At 44.5% G+C, this 15903-nt stretch overlaps 2 protein-coding genes across 6 annotated transcripts in view; one reads left to right on the top strand and one right to left on the bottom strand.

Moving 5' to 3' along the window:
- pi4k2a (phosphatidylinositol 4-kinase type 2 alpha) overlaps positions 1–6553 on the bottom strand; it is a 10409-nt gene extending 3856 nt beyond the window's left edge. Inside the window, exons 1-3 of the mRNA XM_063009765.1 lie at positions 6201–6553; positions 881–1081; positions 671–802 (exon numbers count right to left, since the gene is read on the bottom strand). Coding sequence (XP_062865835.1) covers positions 671–802; positions 881–1081; positions 6201–6542 — 675 coding nt within the window. The 5' untranslated portion in view covers positions 6543–6553. The remainder of the gene's footprint in view (positions 1–670; positions 803–880; positions 1082–6200) is intronic.
- Positions 6554–6623: 70 nt separating this feature from the next.
- cdc25d (cell division cycle 25 homolog d) lies at positions 6624–15903 on the top strand. Of its 5 annotated transcripts, none has more exons than XM_063009767.1 (14): positions 6624–6757; positions 7755–7971; positions 8034–8133; positions 8224–8315; positions 8444–8465; positions 8568–8601; positions 9895–9978; positions 10201–10284; positions 12200–12304; positions 12661–12723; positions 12802–12900; positions 12976–13139; positions 13484–13601; positions 15645–15903. In XM_063009767.1, exons 3-14 carry the CDS (start codon positions 8039–8041, stop codon positions 15804–15806), a joined length of 1122 nt encoding a protein of 373 aa, XP_062865837.1. In that variant the 5' UTR covers positions 6624–6757; positions 7755–7971; positions 8034–8038; the 3' UTR covers positions 15807–15903. The 5 variants fall into 5 exon arrangements, with proteins under 5 accessions (XP_062865837.1, XP_062865836.1, XP_062865838.1 ...); XM_063009766.1 differs by having other exon boundaries at positions 6643–6757; positions 8037–8133; XM_063009768.1 differs by having other exon boundaries at positions 6647–6757; positions 8037–8133; positions 8227–8315.

The following is a 15903-nucleotide window of genomic DNA, read 5'->3' as shown; positions in this document are numbered from 1 at the left end:
AACCTGAAGTTCTGGATACTAGAACCTTTGAACCTGAAGTCCTGGATACTAGAACCTGAAGTCCAAGATACCAGAACCCGCAGTTCTGAATACTAGGACCTGAAGTCCTGAATACTAGAACCTAAAAGTCCTGGAATCTAGAACCTGAAGTCCAAGATACTAGAACCTGAAGTCCTGGATACTAGAACATGAAGTCCTGGAATCTAGAACCTGAAGTCCTGGAATCTAGAACCTGAGAACCTGAAGTCCTGGAATCTAGAACCTGAAGTCCTGGTATCTAGAACCTTAGAACCTGAAGTCCTGGATACTAAAACTTTAAGTCCTGGATACTAGAACCTGAGCTCTTAAAATCTGAAGTCCAAGACATTAGGACCTGATATCCTGGATACTAGAACCTGAAGTCATGGATACTAGAACCTAAACTTCTGGATACTACAGCCTGAAGTCCAAGATACTAGAACCTGATGTCCTGGAATCTAGAACTTTAGAACCTGAAATACTGGATACTAGAACCTAAATTCTAAGATACTAGAACCTGATACCTGGATACTAAAACATTAAAACCTGAAGTCCTGGATACTAGAACCTTAAAACCTAAAGTCCTGGAATCTAGAACCTTAAGTCCTGGATAGTAGAACCTGACCGCTGGAATGGGTCCACAAAGGCTCACCTTGGGAGGCAGGCCGATCCTGTGGAAGCGCTGGCCGACTTTGGGCACCTTCTCCAGGGCGAGTCGTTTACCTCGAGACTTCACTCTGTCTATGGCGCTGTAGTTAAAGGTGTCGCTCGCCAAGTAGACCACCTGAGAGAGAGAGAGCCCATCAAGTTAAAGAGGTATTTGTGACTTTAGGCAGTTAGCGAGGGGTGTCCATACACTTACCCGGGTACGTGGCACCACGTTGAGCTCCAGCTTCTGATCCACTAAGCTGGCTCCAGCCTCGGAGAGGTAGCCCTGGTTCAGGACCAGGCAGTCCCGCCCGAAGCAGCACGGACAGCACAGCTTCTGCAGCCACTTGGTCCATTTTGGGTTCAGCTGGCCGTACGGCTCCTCGTTCTTCGGCTTGAACACGCCGATGATCTTCTGCAGGACACAGAGCCACACAGACCTTCATGCTAATGCGCTAACAAACGTGGTTTATCTGTGACTGAATGCTAATGGAGACCTAAAATCAAATGGGTCATTTGATGGTTTCCAAATATTTTCAGATGAAAACCCAAAACCCTTCGGTATCACCTGTTATCTCTATGCCCGTCAGTCGCAGATAGGCAAAGGTAATCCCTATACTGGTCAGTCCCATTAAAGTAGGGGTGATCCCTATGCCCATCAGTCCCAGTAAAGTAGGGGTGATCCCTATGCCCATCAGTCCCAGTAAAGTAGGGGTGATCTCTATGCCCATCAGTCCCAGTAGGGGAACAGTGATCTCCATGCCTGTCTCCCAGTAAGAGAGAAGTGATTTCTATGCCCGTCAGTCCCAGTAACGGAGAAGCTCTATGCCCATCAGTCCCAATAAGAGTGGCGTGATCTCTATGCCTGTCAGTCCCAATAAGAAAGGAGTGATCTCTATGCCCGTCAGTCCCAGTAAAGTAGGGGTGATCTCTATGCCCATCAGTCCCAGTAAAGTAGGGGTGATCTCTATGCCCATCAGTCCCAATAAGAGTGGCGTGATCTCTATGCCTGTCAATCCCAATAAGAAAGGAGTGATCTCTATGCCCGTCAGTCCCAGTAAAGTAGGGGTGATCTCTATGCCCATCAGTCCCAGTAGGAAAGGGCTGATCTTTGTGCCCAACAGTCACAGTAAACGAGGAGTGATCACTATGCCCATCAGTCCCAGTAAACGAGTAGTGATCACTATGCCCATCAGTCCCAGTAAACGAGCTGTGATCTCCATGCCCGTCAGTCCCAGTAAGTAAGAAGTGATCTCTATGCCCATCAGTCCCAGTAAGAGATGGGTGTGCTCAATGCCCAACAGTTCCAGTAAAAGAGGGGTGATCTCTATGCCCGTCAGTCCCAGTAAGAAATGGGTAATCTCTATGCCTGTTAGTCCCAATAACTGATGGGTGAGCTCTATGCCCGTCAGTCCCAGTAAGAGAGGAGTGATCTCTATGCTCATCAGTTCCAGTAAGAGAAGGGTGATCTCTGTGCCCAACAGCCTCAGTAAGGCAGAAGTGATCCCTTTGCCTTCAGTCGCAGTAGGAGAGGAGTGATCTCTATGCTCGTCAGTCCCAGTAAAGTAGGGGTGATCTCTATGCCTGTTAGTCCCAATAACAGATGGGTGAGCTCTATGCCTGTTAGTCCCAGTAAAGTAGGAGTGATCTCAATGCCCATAAGTCCCAGTAAAGTAGGGGTGATCTCAATGCCCATCAGTCCGAGTAAAGTAGGGGTGATCTCTATGCCCGTCAGTCCCAGTAAGGGAGGGGTTAAGAGCGTTTCCATTTGACAGTAGGTGAGCCAGGCTGGCACGAAGCTCCGCTGACCCGAGAGGACAGAAGCGGGAACTAAAACTTGCCTGGGAAAGCCGTCCCTGATCTGCGAGGAACTTGAGCAACTCTGGAAACCCCGGCTTCCTCTTCTGAAGCTCGGACACGAACAGACCAACCCCTCAGATACCGCCACGGTGCTGCTCACACGCTGCTAGCAAACGTACGCTCATCTAGCATCCGCTGTTCATGCGAGAATGTGCTTCCATGACTAACAGTCTCCGAGTCCACTGGGCAGCACGAGGGCACACACACGGGTCGTGATAAGGGATTAATCTAATCTGCAGCTGACCACAGTGCATTATAGAGCCTGTATGCAAAGCTACATCAAACACGACATCAAATTTTTTGGGGGAGGTTTACGGATGAGGAAAGACTTGTGGGTTGTTGAGGTGACCAAGAAGTTCCCCCGTGACCGAAAGGCCACCCTGCCAACCGCTCAGTACATCACGGTCCCAGTAAGAAAGGGGTGATCTCTGTGCCCAACAGTCCCCGTAAGGCAAAAGTGAGCCCTTCAGTACCAGAAAGCAGGGGTGAACCCTGTGCCCATTTGTCCCAGTAAGGAAGGGACAATCCTTGTGCCCAGGAGTCCCAAAAAATGGAAAGACAATCCCTGTGCCCATTTGTCCCAGTAAGGGAGGGACAATCCCTTTTCCATCTGTCCCAGTAAGGGAGGGACAATCCTTGTGCCAAGCAGTCCCAATAATGGAAAGACAATCCCTGTGCCCATTTGTCCCAGTAGATGTGGGACAATCCTTGTGCCCAGGAGTCCCAATAATGGAAAGACAATCCCTGTGTCCAGCAGTCCCAATAATGGAAAGACAATCCCTGTGTCCAGCAGTCCCAATAATGGAAAGACAATCCCTGTGTCCAGCAGTCCCAATAATGGAAAGACAATCCTTGTGCACATTTGTCCCAGTAAGGGAGGGACAATCCTTGTGCCAAGCAGTCCCAATAATGGAAAGACAATCCCTGTGCCCATTTGTCGCAGTAGATGTGGGACAATCCTTGTGCCCAGGAGTCCCAATAATGGAAAGACAATCCCTGTGTCCAGCAGTCCCAATAATGGAAAGACAATCCCTGTGCCCATTTGTCCCAGTAGATGTGGGACAATCCTTGTGCCCAGGAGTCCCAATAATGGAAAGACAATCCCTGTGTCCAGCAGTCCCAATAATGGAAAGACAATCCCTGTGTCCAGCAGTCCCAATAATGGAAAGACAATCCCTGTGTCCAGCAGTCCCAATAATGGAAAGACAATCCTTGTGCACATTTGTCCCAGTAAGGGAGGGACAATCCTTGTGCCAAGCAGTCCCAATAATGGAAAGACAATCCCTGTGCCCATTTGTCGCAGTAGATGTGGGACAATCCTTGTGCCCAGGAGTCCCAATAATGGAAAGACAATCCTTGTGCCCAGGAGTCTAAATAATGGAAAGACAATCCCTGTGTCCAGCAGTCCCAATAATGGAAAGACAATCCATGTGCACATTTGTCCCAGTAAGGGAGGGACAATCCCTGTGCCGTCTGTCCCAGCAAGGAAGGGACAATCCCTGTGCTCAGCAGTCCTAATAGTGGAAAGACAATCCCTGTGCCCATCAGTCCCAGTAAGGAAGGAAGATCTCTATGCCCATTTGTCCCAGTAAGGGAGGGGCAATCCCTGTGCCCATTTGTTCCAGTAAGGAAGGGACAATCCTTGTGCCAAGCAGTCCCAATAATGGAAAGACAATCCCTGTGCCCATTTGTTCCAGTAAGGGAGGGACAATCCCTGTGCCCATCAGTCCCAGTAAGGAAGGAAGATCTCTATGCCCATTTGTCCCAGTAAGGGAGGGGCAATCCCTGTGCCCATTTGTTCCAGTAAGGAAGGGACAATCCTTGTGCCAAGCAGTCCCAATAATGGAAAGACAATCCCTGTGCCCATTTGTCCCAGTAAGGGAGGGGCAATCCCTGTGCCCATTTGTCCCAGTAAGGAAGGGACAATCCCTGTGCCGTCTGTCTCAGTAAGGGAGGGACAATCCTTGTGCCAAGCAGCCCCAATAATGGAAAGACAATCCCTGTGCCCATTTGTCCCAGTAGATGTGGGACAATCCTTGTGCCCAGGAGTCCCAATAATGGAGGAGTGAGCTCTATGCCCGTCAGTCCCAGTAAGAGAGGAGTGATCTCTATGCCCGACATAATGCTTAGTTTCCAGAAAAGTTGGGACATCTGTACAGCGCAGAAGTACAAGTTCCCTCAGTTACCCAGTAGAGTCTTTGGCACTTGTAGGGCAGTTCTCGTTTCCTTCACCCTGGTGCACGTGACATCAGGGATCTGTTAGACGTCGATCTGATGGAGGTTCCTCATAGTTCAGCAGATCTGATAAGCATAAATACCTGAGCCGCTTTGGTAGGGACCAGACGACTGGGTTGAAGTAACTCCAAACAGTCCTGGTGAGTCCCCACAGACAGTGGTCAGAGGAGGGACCAGCTAAACACTGCTGACAGGTTGCTGGGTCGGCCAAGACTCCCTGATGAAGTCAAGTTCCAGGGTAACAGACCGTGGCGGATATTCGAGGAAGCTTCAAAGTGTCGCCAAAAGCCACGTAGGGATTCATCCAGAAGTCTCCTGCCCTGGGTCCTTTATTCCCTTAGTGTTATAGCCAAAAGTTTGTGGACACCCTTTCTTATGAGTTGTTTTATAGTCAAAAGTTTGTGGACACCCTTTCTTATGAGTTGTTTTGTAGTCAAAAGTTTGTGGACACCCTTTCTTATGAGTTGTTTTATAGCCAAATGTTTGTGGACACCCTTTCTTATGAGTTGTTTTATAGTCAAAAGTTTGTGGACACCCTTTCTTATGAGTTGTTTTATAGCCAAATGTTTGTGGACACCCTTTCTTATGAGTTGTTTTATAGTCAAAAGTTTGTGGACACCCTTTCTTATGAGTTGTTATATAGCCAAATGTTTGTGGACACCCTTTCTTATGAGTTGTTTTATAGTCAAAAGTTTGTGGACACCCTTTCTTATGAGTTGTTTAGTAGTCAAAAGTTTGTGGACACCCTTTCTTATGAGTTGTTTAGTAGTCAAAGGTTTGTGGACACCCTTTCTTACGAGTTGTTTAGTCTACTGTTGGATTTACTCCCACAGTTTTATAGCCAAAAGTTTGTGGACACCCTTTCTTACGAGTTGTTTTGTAGTCAAAAGTTTGTGGCCACCCTTTCTTACGAGTTGTTTTGTCTACTGTTGGATTTACTCCCACAGTTTTATAGCCAAAAGTTTGTGGACCCCTTTCTTACGAGTTGTTTTGTAGTCAAAAGTTTGTGGACACCCTTTTTTGTGAATTGTGTTGTCCACTCATAAGCCAAAAGTTTGTGGACACCCTTTCCTATGAGTTGTTTAGTAGTCAAAAGTTTGTGGACACCCTTTCCTATGAGTTATTTAGTAGTCAAAAGTTTGTGGACACCCTTTCCTATGAGTTATTTAGTAGTCAAAAGTTTGTGGACACCCTTTACTATGAGTTATTTAGTAGTCAAAAGTTTGTGGACACCCTTTCTTACGAGTTGTTTTGTCTACTGTTGGATTTATTCCCACAGTTTTATAGCCAAAAGTTTGTGGACACCGTTTTTATGAGTTGTTTTGGACTTAAATGCCCAGTCATGTGATGCCCTTGTGTCCACAAACTTTGGGTCATGATTTACACTGCTATAACCGTTTCTTTTAAATGTTGAATAATAAAAGTCCACATGTGCTCACCCCCTGAGTGTCCTTCACGAAGTAGCTTCCGCTGGATCCCTGGTAGATCCTCTCCGGGTAGATCCCTTCATCGATGGCTCTCTCCGCCTTGCGGATGATCTCTCTGAACTCGGGATCCTCGGGGAACTCGTTCCTGTGCGGGTCCCGCGGCGACCCTCCCCGGTCCCGGTCCCTGTCCAGCAGCGGCTGCCTCTCCCGGCTGCGCCCGGGACTCCCGGCCGGGACACGAACCACCGAACCCGGCGCGCCGCCAAATCCGCCCCGGGGACTCAGAGGCTCCGAGGGGAAGGAGCTCAGGTCCGAGTCGCGGATGGGAGACACCAGCGGACTCGTTTCATCCATAACCGAGAGGAGAGCAGATGAACAAACAGGATAATTAACAATTATGAGCTATTATTGGTGTTATCGGTGTTATTACGTCATAAACTGATGCTCCTCTGCGCTCTTTCAGTTCATCAAACTACAAGAAGTCTCCTGACCAGCGGCTTCCTGTAGAAGGCGGGACCTGACAACAAAACAGCCGTGTTAACCAATCAGATCTCGATAACATGCGCCAAGTGAGATTCTATTGGCTATCACAGCACCGCCTACATTAAAAACAAACACAACTTGCTCGTCCCAAACCACCTTTGCTCACTGTGTAGTGCACTAGATCGGGAACATGACTCGTCATATCTCAAATTTTATTGTTTTTAATCTTTCTTGACGATTAATCGTTTCGATATTATTGGTTTACTTAATTAGCTGATTTACTTTGATTTATGTGTTAAACGTGATATAAAATACACATAATACACTTTGCAATTGGTGTACGTAATGAATTCTAAGTGAGTAGCCGTTTGGGACACAGCCAGCATAGTAGCCGTCTTTAGGAACTCCGTGTTCCCACACAACTCCTTGCTCACTACGTAGTGCACTAGTTAGGGAACGTACCGAATCATAAAGATAAGTATCGCACACTTTGTAGTGCGTAAGCGATAGAAAATAGGTAGATATTCAGGACGCAGCCCACGTAGTGTGTCAGCGATTTTAAAAGTTAAATTGTAATGCTTTTTGATAAACAAAGATGTAAAATGACCTGATAAAAATGTACATACATAGTGTGGGCCAAATAAATATGATAAATATGAAGTAAACATGCTTATTTTTTTAATAATAAAACGTTTTTCATTACAAATAATACAACTGGCGTAGCTATTTAAGTGAAAATTTAAACCTCTGAAACATTTAAATACATTTTTGAATCAGTTAGTACTTAATTATTTAATTTGTACTTTGTTTTTACATTTTAAATGCCTTAAATAGATAAAAACTAAACAAACAAAAAAAGATAAAACTGGGTTCTGGTTGAATTTTCTGGTGGATCAATGACCCAAATCATACAACCAAATCCACACAGAACTCTGACTACAACCATCCAACTCATTAAGCATTAAAGGAGAAGACTTGTGGCTGTTATGACCTTTGTATTGTAACTATATTATATATTATGAAGCTATAATGCTAGATGACAGACTGATGATGATGAATGAAACCACATGACCTTCTGTACAGCGTGTGATGATGCCATGGGAGCGGAGACGCTCCGGAGACGCTCTGGAGACCCGAGCATGGATCGCTGCTTGTTGTAGCAACAACTGTCACTAAGGGGACCTCAGCACTTCCCTACCCACACATGCCTGAAGAGAGGATTAGTCATTCACACTGGCAACACAGATCAGCTGTTCGCATGTGGGAGCAGATCAGCGTTTACGTTTTCCTCCCTAATCTGGTGAGTAAATGGAACTTGATTTGATATTGACATGATGCTGGACTGATTTCTGATTCGTCCAGTAGGAATGGAAGGACCTTGGTCTCACACTGACCCCGGTTGGCGTCTGTCTCCGGTCTCTGAGCTTTCCAGCTCCATGCAGAGCCTCCGCTGCCAGGACAGGTGACGGCCGCATATATACAGTGCAGACAGAAATACAGGCCGGGCTGCTTAATAACCAGGGTTTTAATGCAATGTTCTCTTCTGCAAAAGCAGTCTGACCCCGGGACCCAGGAGGCGTCTACAGCTGACACCAGAGCTGAACAGCCCGGACGGAGGGCCCTCAGGGGCCGAGACGCCCACAGGTCTGTACCAGAGATTATTCCTCTCCTGGTTTTATACCTGCATGTGTTCCATTTCTGATTGAGTAGAATGACGGGCTATTAAATATTAAAAGTTTACTATTGTGTTCTTGCGCTTCTTCTATTTGCAGTGAGCAGGAGAAAATGTTACAGGTACGTACAGAAGCTAATAATAATATTAAATAATTATGATTATATTATTATAGTTTATACTTACAAATATTCATTAATAATAATCTACTTTTGTTTTTACAGGAAATTAACATCACCTGAATTAACATCAGACCTGGTAACTATATATTAGATTTATATTTATACAAACACTGATTATTACAGTTTATTAACACAGTTTATAAAACAATATTAACACAGTTTATAACACATTATGAGCACACTTAATGGACACTGATTATTACACATTATTAACACTGATTACAAAACATCATTAACAATGTTTGTTACACATTATTAACACTGTCTATAAATAAATATTAACACTGTTTATAAAACATTATTAACACTGTTTATTGCACATTATTAACTCTATTTATAAAACATTATGTACACTGTTTATTACACATAATTAACATTGTTTATAAAACGTTATTAACACTATTTACTACACATTATCAACACTGTTTATTTCATATTATAAACACTGATTATTACTCATCATTAACACTGATTATTAAACATTATTAACACTGTTTATGAGCACACTTAATGAACACTTACACATTATAAATACACTTAATTAACTCTGATTAATACATTGACACTGGTTATTACACATCATTGACACTGTTTATAAAACATAATTAACCCTGATTATTAAACATTATTAACACACTTAATGAACGCTGCTTATTACACATTATGTACACTGTTTATTACACATAATTAACATTGTTTATAAAACGTTATTAACACTATTTACTACACATTATCAACACTGTTTATTTCATATTATAAACACTGATTATTACTCATCATTAACACTGATTATTAAACATTATTAACACTGTTTATGAGCACACTTAATGAACACTTACACATTATAAATACACTTAATTAACTCTGATTAATACATTGACACTGGTTATTACACATCATTGACACTGTTTATAAAACATAATTAACCCTGATTATTAAACATTATTAACACACTTAATGAACGCTGCTTATTACACATTATGTACACTGTTTATTACACATAATTAACATTGTTTATAAAACATTATTAACACTATTTATTACACATTATCAACACTGTTTATTTCATATTATTAACACTGATTATTAAACATTATTAACACTGTTTATGAGCACACTTAATGAACACTGACTATTACACATTATAAATACACTTAATTAACTCTGATTAATACATTGACACTATTTATAAAACATAATTAACCCTGATTATTAAACATTATTAACACTGTTTATTGCACACTATTAACACTGATTATTACACATTATGTACAGTTTATATTAAGCATTATTAAACATTATCAACACTGTTTTTTACACATTATTAACACCGATTATTAACACATTTATTACATTAATATTTATATAGTGTGATTTGTGGACACAGGGTCTGACAGGAGATCCAGAGAGGGATGAAGATGATGAGGATGACAAAGAAAACAACAATACACGAGTGAGTGCAAATAATTCATCTCAACATTTAATGTGTGTTTGGAATATATGCAGTTGAGGTCGAACATTTACATCCACTACATGGTCAAAGTATTGGGACGCCCCTTCTAACTATTAAATTATGAATTGGGACATCCCAAACTTATGGTCAGGTGTCCAAATACTTTTGGCCATATGGTGTGCATATTAAGGACAGTGGGTGATGCAGTATGTTGTGCCACAGAGGAAGGTTCGAGTGAGACTGTTCAGCCCGTCTAGTCCAGAAGAGTCACCAGCAGAGCGAGACATGAAGGAACCGGATCCAAGGGTACAACCATCACTTAGGTTCTTTTCATTTCTGTTCCATGTTTACCACTGATTTGTCCTGGTCAGGGTCACTGTGCCAGTCCGTCGAGGGCCACCCTCCTCCTCAGACACACCCAGAGAGGTGCCTTATGGGTAACGTTCTCCTCTCTAAAATCCAAATTCTGCAGTGTAGTGAAGAACTGGTGCAGTGTGTGAAGTAAATTCAATAACTGATAGCGATATAAATATCGTTAGCAATATATATGGTCAAAAGTAAGCGGACACCTGTTTTGATCACCATACCTATCGCTAACAGGTGCATAAAGTCAAATACATTATATGTTCGCAAAAATTCTGCTTTTTTCCTTCAATCTAAGCATTTCCAATTCCTCCTAACGCTTGCACCACCCCCCTGTTGGCCGAGGAGAGCCTCAAACTAGCGCATGATTAAGTATTATGAGAAATATTATGAGAAAATGAATTTAACCATACGCTGAGATAGCTAAAATGTCTAAAAACCTTACTATGGTGGCTCCTAACAGGAACGATTAGAAAAAGAGAGGATAAAGAGGGACAATAGTTTTAGCTTAGCAGAAACTGAAGTAAACAACAGCGACAGTGAACACAGCACAAGTGTTTCCTAATCAAAAATGTATGTGTATAATGTATGCATTATAGTTTATTATTTTATAATATAGCTGAACATGGAGGTCTATATATATATAGGTATTCAATTTAATAGTACTTTGGTGTAAAAAGTTATGTGAAACACGTTAATTTACCACAGTATGTACTGTGTACGCGTACACTCATGATATGCGAACGAGTCTGCTGCCATCTGCAGGTAAAGCGGTGTAATTACACAACCCACACAAAACTCAAAACTTAGCGATTTATTTATTTACATTTTAATTACATTTATTCTTCCACAGAACTCTGATTAAGACAGATTAGACACATAACGATGCAAAATTCCGAAAATTGGGGTGGAAATGGGTGAGCAAGAGAGGTGAAAGTCTGTGAGGAAGAACGTTAGCATTTAGCTTCTCAAGTTGGGAGCTGTTGTGTGTAGAAATGAAAACACTCGATTTTACCACTAATTTGCATCCAAAAATGCTTTTGAGCTCAGGAACTGATTTAAATTAGGAGGTCTGGCTCGTAATCAATATACCAATTCATCCCAAAGATGTTTAATAAGGTTCCTCGAGACAAAACCTCCGGCACGGCAACCGCTACATGCTACATTTTACATGCTAAAATGCATAAGAGATTCAAGCGGCAACAGATTAACATCCTAAAAAATACAAATAAAAGCTACAAATTGGTCCCGGACAACTTTCGGAACACGTAAATAAGGAAACTAAGTTAAAAAAGGAAGCTAAACAGCCGCTCAGGAGGCGCAGCGGTAAAGTACGCTAGCGCACCAGAGTTGGGGTTTCGAATACATCGAATCGAATCTCAGCTCTGCCTTTCCGACTGGGCTGGGCGGCTGCACGAACAACGATTGGCTGTTGTTCAGGGTTAGGGGGTAAGAAGGTCGGATCATAGGTCCTCATAACTGGTGCGACTGCGGCCCCTGCTGGCTGACTGATGGCGCCTGCACAGGGCTGAGGAATAGTGCTGATGGGGGTGTGGCCCTCCGTACACAGCGCCCGTCAAGTGTATGAACTCGACTCGTGCGGGTGAAAAATGCGGTCTGTACTGACTGTACGTGCCGGAGGGGGCATCCTCATCAGTATAGTATCAGTATAGAGGACGCAATCAGGGTAATTGGACACGACTAGATTAGGGAAGAAAAATTTTTGGGGGAAAAAAAAGGTCACCTACAACTTAGGCTCAGTCTGTGGGAATTTGGAACACGTAAATAAGAAAACAAGACGTTGAAAAAGGAAGCTAAACGTTGCCGAAGTTAATTGTTGTCTCTCTTGTCTGTCCAGTCGTTGATGTTATTCCAGAGACTGAGGAGCAGGAGAAAGGCGTCTGACCCGCCCGTCCCTTATAGTGGCGTTATCGATCAGTACCTCATCGGAGACTTCAGCAAGGTACGATACGATACGATACTACATGCATTCATTCATTCATTCTGGTCCGGAATGATCCAGTTACCCAGTAGACCCCACATTCGACACGTGTGCAGCTTCTTTTCCCCTACACTGGGCGGGTTCATACTTAGATTCGTATCACGCACTGATCTCCATTATCCCCCGTCTCTGTGCAGCGCCATCAATGAGCCAGCAGAGGGAGTAGCTACGTCTTACTACCTCGTACTAGCGTGTTTTATTTGCCTGAAATATTTATGACCCCCTGATGCAATACAACCCATCTACAAAACTTCATTCGGTCGTGGGTTCTAATCTCCGGAACAGTGATCCATGGGACGTTTTGTTTTATTCTGCAGTCTTATGCACTTCCTGTCGAGAAGGTGGATCATCAGGATCTGCACTGCGTCTCGGCTCAAACTGTAAGTGAAGAACCGCATGTTGTCTCCTTTATCCGTCTCGTTCTCCTGATGATGAACGTCTCCCCGGTTGGTCCACAGGTGGCGGATTTGATCGGAGGGCAGTTCGGCTCCGTAGTGGAAGACTTCCTCATCGTCGACTGCCGATATCCGTACGAATACGACGGCGGTCACATCAAGGTAATCAATTGAAAGCTTCCGTTAGAGGACGCAAAGCTTCATGGGTTGCTCATCCCGGATCTGATGTCCGTACAGGGGGCGGTGAACCTGTACACCGAGGCGCAGATCAGACAGGCCTTCCTCCGGGTGGAGTCTCCGGGTTCCCTGAGAGGAGCGGAGGAAGTCGAAGACGGAGGGTCGTCAGCGAGGAGGCTGATAGTCTTCCACTGCGAGTTTTCCACCGAGAGAGGACCACGCCTGTGAGATCCTTTTCCAATATGGTTTCTGTTTATTGTTGTGGGCAATTGGAGCGCCAACCTCGATCAAGGAGGGCCGAGGGTGTTAGCCCTCCCCTTAACTGGTCAATTGAGGCTGCAGTTACCCCCAGAGATGAGGAACCCAGTTACAGCCAGTGTCCCTAATCAAGTGTCTGCATAGACACCTGACCGGCTGTTAGCAGAGCTGAGATTCGAACTCATGACCTTGAGATCTCAGCACAATCCGGAATCTTTTTAGGGTACCTTATAAGGTGTTGTATACGCCCATCAGAGGAGTTGCTTACCATGTTATTGTGTGTGTGTGTGTGTGTTGTATTGGTGTGTAGTTGTCAGTATCTGAGGAAGCTGGACCGGGATCTACACGCTCAGGCGTATCCTCATCTTCTCTACCCCGAACTCTACATGCTGCAGGGCGGATACAAGAGATTCCACGCTCGCTGGCCGGTAACGTACCCGATAACGCACCAAACACCAACTACAACATCAAAGCAAACGTCTACCTTGAGAGATTAAACCATTAGGATGCCAACATTTGACAGAACAGTGGTTGATCCTACCCTGATGTAGGGTTACGGTCGGGTCTGGTTTCACCCTGGACAGGGCGGCAATCCATCGCAGGGCTTCGTCCATCCCCTTCCAGACACAGCTTAACCAACAGCACCCGATGCTCCTGAATATATTTAGGTGTCACCATGGCAGATCTGGTTCTTGTCGGACTCTACCCTCTACCCTAACCTCTTGTGTCCGGTCCACAAGACAAGTGCACCTCCCAATGGCTCGTCTGTTCAGCCACCCCCTTCTCAAATATCAGCCAATCGAGTCTGTGTAGACTGTAAGATTCTGACTCCTGGCAACCATACGAACGGATGGTGTTTCTCCAAAGGATCTGGTCTACTGTTCGCATCTTCAGACTCCTCAATCCGTCTTGTTGCTGGTCGTCTTCACATCTGAAGATCTTTTCCAGTTTCTTATTCTGGTTCTGCCAAGTCTTGGATCCTACTTGAAGTAGGCAAAGACTGTCCACCACTTGGACGCTTCCAATCTCCAACAGACACTTCAAACTCCTAACAGACGCTTCCAACTTCCAATAAACACTTCCAACAGACGCTTCCAACTTCCAACAGACGCTTCCAATCTCCAACTCCTAACAGACGCTTCCAACTTCCAGTAGACACTTCCAACAGACGCTTCCAATCTCCAACTCCCAACAGACGCTTCCAACTTCCAATAGACACTTCCAATCTCCAACTCCTAACAGACGCTTCCATCTTCCAACAGACGCTTCCAATCTCCAACTCCTAACAGACACTTCCAATCTCCAACTCCTAACAGACGCTTCCAATCTCCAACTCCCAACAGACGCTTCCAATCTCCAACTCCCAACAGACGCTTCCAATCTCCAACTCCTAACAGACGCTTCCAACTCCCAACAGACGCTTCCAATCTCCAACTCCTAACAGACACTTCCAACCCCCAACAGACGCTTCCAATCTCCAACTCCTAACAGACGCTTCCAACTTCCAATAGACACTTCCAATCTCCAACTCCTAACAGACGCTTCCAACTTCCAACAGACGCTTCCAATCTCCAACTCCTAACAGACGCTTCCAACTTCCAACAGACGCTTCCAATCTCCAACTCCTAACAGACGCTTCCAACTTCCAACAGACGCTTCCAATCTCCAACTCCTAACAGACGCTTCCAACTCCCAACAGACGCTTCCAATCTCCAACTCCTAACAGACACTTCCAACTCCCAACAGACACTTCCAATCTCCAACTCCCAACAGACGCTTCCAACTTCCAATAGACACAATCCAATCTCCAACTCCCAACAGACGCTTCCAACTTCCAATAGACACTTCCAATCTCCAACTCCCAACAGACGCTTCCAACTTCCAATAGACACTTCCAATCTCCAACTCCTAACAGACGCTTCCATCTTCCAATAGACACTTCCAATCTCCAACTCCCAACAGACGCTTCCAATCTCCAACTCCTAACAGACACTTCCAATCTCCAACTCCTAACAGACGCTTCCAATCTCCAACTCCCAACAGACGCTTCCAATCTCCAACTCCTAACAGACGCTTCCAACTCCCAACAGACGCTTCCAATCTCCAACTCCTAACAGACGCTTCCAACTTCCAATAGACACTTCCAATCTCCAACTCCTAACAGACGCTTCCAACTTCCAATAGACACTTCCAATCTCCAACTCCTAACAGACGCTTCCAACTTCCAATAGACACTTCCAATCTCCAACTCCCAACAGATGCTTCCAACTTCCAACTCCCAGACGCTTCATACATCCAACAGATGCTTACAACTTTGTGAAGCTCTAGGATTCAGGATTTGAAATTCTCCAGACTCCCTCAACTGGGGTTTTTGGTCTGTCGGTCCTGGATCCTGTAAAGCTGCTTTGAGACGACGTCTATTGTAAAAAGGTCTACACAAATAAACTTGACTTGACTTCCCTCTGGTTTAGGAGCTGTGTGAGCCGGCGGGTTACGTCCCCATGCGCCACAGGAGCTTCAGAGAACAGTTTCGGCGCTTCAGTGGAAGGAGGCGCTCGCATCGGCGCAGAAGTCCGGAGAGATCTCGGCAGACGCCCGCGCACACCTTTGACGGAACTGTGGGGGCACTGTGAGGGATCGAGTAGCAGCTCCTGATCTGAATGATTAGAATAAAGAATTGAGATGTTGTAATATATATATAATATACAGTATATATATAATAAATCTATA

Source organism: Trichomycterus rosablanca, chromosome 15 (genome assembly GCF_030014385.1).
Source record: "Trichomycterus rosablanca isolate fTriRos1 chromosome 15, fTriRos1.hap1, whole genome shotgun sequence".
In the NCBI taxonomy this organism is placed as follows: Eukaryota; Metazoa; Chordata; class Actinopteri; order Siluriformes; family Trichomycteridae; genus Trichomycterus; species Trichomycterus rosablanca.
Note: the sequence above shows the minus strand (reverse complement) of the source record. Positions and strands in the feature narration are given on the sequence as shown.

Excerpts from the sequence above, each read along its gene's own strand:
- cdc25d (XM_063009767.1), top strand. The coding sequence starts at position 8,039 with ATGGAAGGACCTTGGTCTCACACTGACCCCGGTTGGCGTCTGTCTCCG. Across the intron at positions 8,316-8,443 it reads AGGGGCCGAGACGCCCACAG|TGAGCAGGAGAAAATGTTAC; the intron begins GTCTGTACCAGA and ends TTCTATTTGCAG. Across the intron at positions 12,724-12,801 it reads ACTGCGTCTCGGCTCAAACT|GTGGCGGATTTGATCGGAGG; the intron begins GTAAGTGAAGAA and ends GTTGGTCCACAG.